Source organism: Coloeus monedula (assembly GCF_965178545.1).
Source record: "Coloeus monedula genome assembly, chromosome: 18".
Classification (NCBI taxonomy): domain Eukaryota; kingdom Metazoa; phylum Chordata; class Aves; order Passeriformes; family Corvidae; genus Coloeus; species Coloeus monedula.
In genome coordinates, this window is record NC_138798.1 from 7,957,214 (window position 1) to 7,964,874 (window position 7,661).

Sequence of the window (7,661 nt, forward strand, 5' to 3'; positions counted from 1 at the left end):
AGGAAAATTTTAGTGACTGTCATGAAGGCACTGAGCAACTTTCCCATCAGAGTGGGCAACAGACTTTAAAGGCCCAAATTCCAAACCGTGAACCATCATCCACCCCCATAATTCTACACGGAAATCCCTTGCATTAGTGGGAGAGAAAACTCCTGGATGTTTTTGGGTGGTGGTGTTGGATATTTTTTCCCTCTCCTTCCTTTCAGTCTAGTAGAAATGCCAGGTGTTGGCAGATTGTTTCTGGGTTGGAAGCACCTGCCCAGAGGAGCCTTTCAGCATTGTGAGGTGCTGTCACGGAGCAGGTCCTGGCACCACTGGCCTCCCATGGCTGTTCAGCGCTGCGTGATCGGCCGTGGTGGCTCAGGCACAGGGCTGGGATCAATGTGCATGTGGTGCCTGTTCACCTCCTGCACTCTGCTCCGAGCAGAGAAGCCCTACAGGTGGGGTCCTACCTTTGAAAAAGTAAGTCTATGCTTATTTTCTCTCAGACATACCCAAGGAACCCATGTGTTGGCATAGGTTGGCACTTCCAGTCACTGTCCTACCAGGAGGTAATGGAGATCACCAAGGCCATGTTACTGACTGGTATTAATCAGTTTTGACTTTATTTTGCAGGGCTAAAGTCCAACCACATTTTTTTTAATTGAGGGGGAGAAACAAACATTGAATCGACACAGAGGATCTCATCAGTCACCACTGCCATTCAGACTGGGAGGGCTGCAGGTTCCAGGAGGGCGTGGGGAGCGAACCCACCCGAGTGCCATCGCCGAGCGGAGCACGATGCCTTACAGCGAGACACTCTGCTGCTTAACTCCCTGACATTCCCACCAGAAACAGCCACCGCCTCCCCCGCCCTCCCTCCACTCCTGCAAGAAGAAAAGCAAGAGAATCCAAGCTTCCATGTAGCTGGCTGCGTTCTTAGGTGACTCTTACACGTGGATGGTGCCAAGCTGGAGAAGTGCAGGTCATGCGGCAGCTTCACAGCAAGAGAGGAACTGCGGGATATTTGAAATGATATCGTAGGTGTAGCCATGAGGAGAATAGCACTTTTCTGGTTTGGGGCTCATTGTTTTGGTTTTTGTTTTGGGGGATTTCTTTTGAACTGTGACTCTTAACATTTTTGAAAGCTTTCTGAAAAATGTTTAGGTTTTCTTTATTATTCCCACAGAAAGTGCAGGAATGTTGAGTGGGTTTATTGGATTTCAATGAAGGGAGAAAATGCAGAACAAAAACTATTAAGCGCTAGTTAAATGAACTGGAGAGTGGATGAAAAAATTGATGCAAGCTGTATAATCTGCTTTTAGAGTAAGCTATATCAATCACAGTGCTATATTATCATTATAATCTGGTGTACAATACTTCTGCCTTTTGAATTCTGTAACGTCTCTGGTTTTATTTCCACATATTGAAAAGCAGTTTATGGAAGGTTTCAGTGTCCCTGGTTCAGAAATCTATGCTGAGAAATGGAGTTGGCTGGCTTTTTATTTTCATGTTCTCAAAGATTGCAGTAAGGAGCTTTTACATGTTAAATGTATCATTGTTGCATTGATGATTATTAGCTACTTTTGCCATAGCTGTTAAGACATTGAAGGAAATAGGAGCTTTTTTTGTAGGATGTCTTATTTTGAACACGCTATAAAACTTGAGATGGGTCTGTCACTTATATTTGATGGTAAATTTTTCAGTGTTGAATCCATGTTTGCTTTGGGCTGTAGATTCTTATGAAAAATGCCACAAAGGGAACTGGTTTGGCATTTTAAAATCTTTGTCGTGGTTTCTGTGTTCCTTTGCTTTTGTTTTGAGATGGAATATTTCATTTGGCATGAAAATCACCCATGTGCAGCGGCTCTCCTCCAGGATGCCAAGGCCCCCCTTCTGTAGGGGAATGTTTACCTCAAGAGAACATACTCTGCAAATGTGGTATCTGGAAATGCCAGGAACTAAATGACTTCAGATCACTGATTTTCTCCAGGCATTGGTCAAGAGAGGGCAGCAGATGAGAATAGGAAGCAAATGTCTCAGTAGCAGCATGAGGGGACTTTTGCTGATTTTACTTGGTTGCCACTGTTCTTTGATTGCCACATTTAGTTTTAAACAAGCTCCTAAAACGGTGTGACTGGAAAGCACATTTTTGAGTCTAGCAAACATCATTTGCAGTTTTCAGTGCCTGCCGTTCCTTTTGTAACTAAAAAGGGGAAGTATCCAACAATCTCACTGCCCCCAAAATATTACTGTTATAGTAACCATTACATTTTTTATAAAAAAAAATTTAAAACTTTAAAAAAAAAAGCAAGTACCAAGAGCTTTGTATCTTCTTGAGTATATTAAAAATTTGACATGAATACATATATATAAATAAAAAAGTCTATATATCTATATATATATATATTGTTGTGCAGAGAATAGGTTAACAAAACCATGTAAAGCAGTTTGCAGGAGAGGGAAGCATTTGTTGATTCAGGGAAAAAGACTGATGCCAGAAGCTGTCAGTGATTTGGATGATACGTGTGCTGCTTCGCACCCTCCCTTTTTGACCCTCATCTTCCACATACGTTGCAGTGTCACTTCTGGATCCTGGGGAAGGTGAAGTTGCTTGGAGCAAATCAACATAGCAAAGATTTGTTTTTTCACCTGCATGAGAGTCCTATTGGGCCAAAGATGCTCAGCGGATCAAGGGAAGCAAAGAGAGGCACCTGTGACTCTCTGTGTCGGGGCAACGTCTCTCTGTGTAGACATAAAGTGTGGCAATGAAACCAGGTACATCGTCTGACTGTATATTATATCAATGGTGCTCTTTTCATACTTGTTCTGCCAATACGCGGAGACCCTTTTAACCAAGCTACACAGAAGAGTTTTATATCACTTTTGGTTATGTACTTGGTGTATTCTTTTTGTATATGAAAGGATTTTTTTAAAAACGTTCAGTAATTAGCAATGGAACCTGCTTTGTAGCTGATTAGAACAGTGTAAGAGAAGGGCCGTGCTGTCAGTCTGTCCCTGATCTACTTCAAACCATATATTTACCAAAGGAGTCTGAGCAAAAGTTCACTTAAAATAAAGACCTGACTGTTGAAAGGAGTCTCTGCTAAGACTTTGTGGTTTAGTTATTGTGTAGATATTTCAAAGCCAGCAAGAAGTTAACAGAGAAAACCACAGGTAGGGGCAAATGAAGAGACTGGGGCCGATTCTGGTCATGACTTCCAATCCTAGTTATTCCATGGCTCTTAGTGGGACACTACAGGGACACTCAGAGTCTGGGTTGAGTCTACTATGATCTCAGTCATTAGTGGGCTAAGACCACTAAGGATATTTGAGAAGCAGATTCAGACCCCATCTCACTTCTCCCAAAAGTCTTTTTGGTATTTACACTGCACCATGAACCATCCTTGTCAGGTTAGATGGCACTGGCTGCCCAGGTCATCGTAGCAAACTGTTGTTTTCCTGGGGATGTTACAGCAGCCAGCAGAGTTGTGAGCTGACAACATGGTTTATTGCTGCAGAAAATCAGAGGATGCAATGTCAAGAAGTTGGATACCAAGTTGATGGGCCAAGGCTTCCCCTGGGAATCACACATCAAACCCCCACCTTTCCCATGCCGTACATTGACAACTAATTCCCAAGTATGTAGCAATAACCCATCCTCAACATTACTGTGGGGTTTTTTCTTTGCAACAAACTGTTGTTTGGATGGTGAGGAAAGAAAATGGATTGGGGGATGACTTGGATGTGAGACTATCACCTTGTATTATCAGCCCACCTGCTGAGGTCCAAAGCAGGGTACCTTGAACCAGGTCTGGTAATTTAATGTCCTTTTTGTTTATGGACAGAAGCTCACTGGTGAAATGTGTGCCCACCCCTGTCCTCACCTGTCCCCTTGTTGGCACAAGTGTGACTAGCTGTTTGAGCTGCTCTGGGATGTGGGTGGATGAAGCCGTAATTGTTGTATTTTGGCAGCAGGGACTGTATGTAAAGAAGGGAAAGCGGCAGTGTGTGTGACTAATGCTGCAGTAGGGTCTGGAGTCTCCTGCTGAAGGGCAGGCAGTGCTTTTTAGGGCTCAGGTATGTGACCTCCTCTTTTCCTGTTGGCTCCACTGTGAAAGCGGAGGGAACCTGCCTGCAAGGGGCTGGGGTAGAAGAGATTTCTACCTGCGGAAATTATAGTGGGAGGGATGGTTGTGGAAGGAAGTGATGGTGTTGCAAGACTCCTCCTAAAGAGGAGAAGGAGATTTGACGGCCCAGTCAGGGCAGAGATAACACGGGAGAGGGAGACTTCTGACAGCATGTGATTACTGCAGAACTTTCTTCCCAGGAAGGTGGTTTGCACATCTCCCAAGCATTTTCACTGAGCTGTGCAAGTTGAAAAAAACATTTGTGCCAACTACCCTGGAGAAGCATCAAGTTTAGCTGTTGAGTGTGTGAGCAGTTGTGCTTTATGGCTTCCCAGGTCAGTCACTGTGTCTGCAGAATCGAGGAGGAGAGCAAAAAGGCAAGGTTTTAAGACATTTTGGTTCTGTTGTGGATGTAAGTAGCAGTATAGCCATAAATGCAACTCATGATGTGTTGTCAACTTGAAATACTCCCTAGGGAACAGCTTGGGCAGCCATAGGTCCCGATCTTCAGTGTCTTCTGGCGTTAACTGCTGCCTATCCCAGATCTCCTCTCACATGCTCAGACCTTCCGGTTCTGAATGCACTTCTACCAGGGAAGCAAATCTGCTCTCTGTTGCCAAGGTGTCCCAAAAGGGACTGACCTGGGTACTAGGAACTGACTTGCTGTCACTGACACATGAAGAAAGCCAGGGGTGGCATGTCTGTTACAGCAGTGTCATAAGTTTGTGCCAGCTCTGAGGAGCAGTTTCAGTAATGCTTTCCAGGAGGAAAGCCTTGTGCTCGGCAAAGCAGTTTTCACTCCTAGAGCAGTTCCGTGAGACTGAAGGTGGTGAGTTACCTTCTGTTACCTGCCTTAAGGCTGAGCATAGGCTCAGCTACCTGTGAGAGAGATGCACATGTCAAACCCTCAAGTAAGCAAAGCTTCAGAAGCCAAATGGGCACATTAGAGTGGTTATAGCTTCATCTGCTGAGCGACTGCTGGCTCAGTGAAACCTACAGTGTGCCAATACCTTCAGCCAGCAGGTTTGTGCTGTTGGGGTGGAGTTTTTGAAGGTGTTTATATAGAGGCATAGTTTCTTGCAAAATTTCTTTGTTATGATGCCCCTAAAATCTGGTGTTAACTTATCTTTGACAGAGAACTTCTCTGATTTACTGGTACAGTAACTAATCTAGTGCATTTAAGGGGAAGATACTATGAGCCTTTGTTTTCTGTCTTGACATCAGGGTAGGATGATCTGAAGTCCAAGGCGAGGAGGAAAATAGTGCAGATACTACAAGGCCTGCCAATCTGGTTCTTACTGTTCAGAAAAAACAAAATAACTAGACTAAGAAGCTTACTGGTAATTAGTAGCTAATGTGTTTGTAACTTCATGTGCCTTAAAATTTTCATGGTAGGAGAACTTAAAAAAAAATCAACAATGTGTTTTCTGTAATACTGCTCAACATTCTCTCCGTAGTTTAGACTGGTGGGATTTTGCATTGTATTTACACTGTACTATAAACTGAAACACTTAGAATGGTTTGATTTTACAAGTATGGAGAGGAAAAAAAAGGTGGATTATGCTTTTCATAGAACAAATGTTACCATGACAGAATGTATTATTATTATTATTATGATAGGATCTTTCCATAATGCAGACAAGTAGAATGCTTGTTAGAAACCAGGTATGTAGGATAACAATTTGGTGTGTTTTCAATAAACCATGCCTGGAAAGAATACATGTGCCATTCGTTATCTTTTTGTTATATCAGGTATCTCAAATATTCTTTGGCTTTTGCAGCAGCAGTTTTGTGTGGCAAGGGATTATTCAACCCTAGCTCAGGTCAATGCTCTGTGTTAGCAAAAGGTCAGTGGTAATGAGGGGCAATTGAAATATCCTATAAACAAATAAAGCTGAACATTTTTGACTCATTGCCATATGCTGCAGTTGTAGCATGACCCTGGACTGTACATCATGGGGTTTTTTTCTTTTTTCATATACAAGCATATTTCTGTGGGAAAGACATCTGCACCACTGTTCAAGGGCCAGCATGTTTGTGAGCACAGAACTTGCTGATAGCTTTTCCATTTGGGAAGTTATTCACCTTTCCCAACAAAGTCATAAAATCCATGTAACTTTACAAAGATTGCACATTTCTGAAATGCATGCAAGAAAAACTAATTGTAGCAATGTATAAGGTCTGGTTGACATGAGAAATTGTTACTTTGAGGATGTGCCAAATAATTTACATTCGGTACTGTGGAATGAAAGAAAATTCTGATACTGAAGAATCACCCATGTATTTAAAGTAACAGCCAGTTATTAACAGATTCATTCTCTTGAGGACTGCCTCATCTGTGTTGGTGAGATCAATAACTGGCACGCCTGAACACACCATATCCACTGCCATGCTTTCATGAAGCCTGACAAAACCTGACAGAATGTTCTGCAGGGTCTTAGAGAAAGAATGGAGGTCACGTTTTCTGTGAGTGAAGCATTGATGAATCATTGCCAGTAACAGAGTTTGCCATATGTGAATTTCTGATTGTACCATTCACAGCACTGTAAGGTTCATTTACATGCAGATGTTTGCAAACAGCACTTGGAAGGTCATCTCCAGCTTACCTTCCCTCCTTATTTCAGATGTCTTAAATGCATCCCCAGGTGTTTTGTAAAATCATCTCTGGATCTGTTCTTGCAGCTGGAAGATACAGTTTCACGAGTGCTGTGATAACGTGTGGGCTTCTGGGCTTAGCATCCTGCACCTTGGTGTCATCATTCTCCCACTGCAGGGAGGAATCTGATTTTCCCTTTGTGGGTGCACTAATGTGGTAATGAATGGCAGATACTGTAGGTAAGGTACCGAGCTAAAACAAATATGTTGTTTTTACAACTGACCTTTTACAGCTGTCAAAATGATTTTATTTCCAGCTTGTCACAGGTTGGGCAAATGGAAGCGGTGAGTCCTGCAGGTGAAAGGTTAACCTAGTAACAATGGGCAAGAAATATCACAGCCCTCATCTGTTTCAGGTTTCAGCAGTGTCTTGGGGTAATACTCTGTCCTCAAGGGTCTCTTCCCCAGTGTCTTATTTTGAAGGTCTCTGAAGCACAGCAGTGGCAGGATCTTGTTCTGGTACGAGCTGATGGGGGATTTTTTAAAGTGGGAAGGTGTTTTACAACGTGGTCATTAACTGAGCTGTAGAGACAGAGGCAAAGACTGAAACTCTGGTACTATGTTCAGTGTGTGTGTGCACAGCAATCATAGCTGCTATTTTTAAGGTACCTTATAACTGATTCCTGATTGACTGCTCAGCCAAGTAAGGACACATCACTGCCCTGCTGGTGTCACCTTGGGTGGGAGAGTTGGGATCTCAGTGGTCTCCCCCTTCTTATTGCTCTTGTAGGGGTTTCTGTAGGTTCCCTTCACTGCATTTAGTGTTTGACTCATTGCTCAGAATTCTCCAGTGAGCTGCTTTTCACTTCCTCATGCCAGTGGAGGATGCTCCAACATGCAATGCCTGCTCTGTAGTCAGACAAGTAAATTCTGATGGAAGGATTGCTTCTTCCATGG

At 43.1% G+C, this 7,661-nt stretch overlaps 1 protein-coding gene across 1 annotated transcript in view; it reads left to right on the forward strand.

The window, feature by feature from the left end:
* Positions 1-5,688, forward strand: part of ARVCF (ARVCF delta catenin family member) — a 142,179-nt gene extending 136,491 nt beyond the window's left edge. Inside the window, exon 16 of the mRNA XM_082293666.1 lies at positions 616-5,688. Coding sequence (XP_082149792.1) covers positions 616-621 — 6 coding nt within the window. The 3' untranslated portion in view covers positions 622-5,688. The remainder of the gene's footprint in view (positions 1-615) is intronic.
* The last annotated feature ends 1,973 nt before the right edge of the window (positions 5,689-7,661 follow it).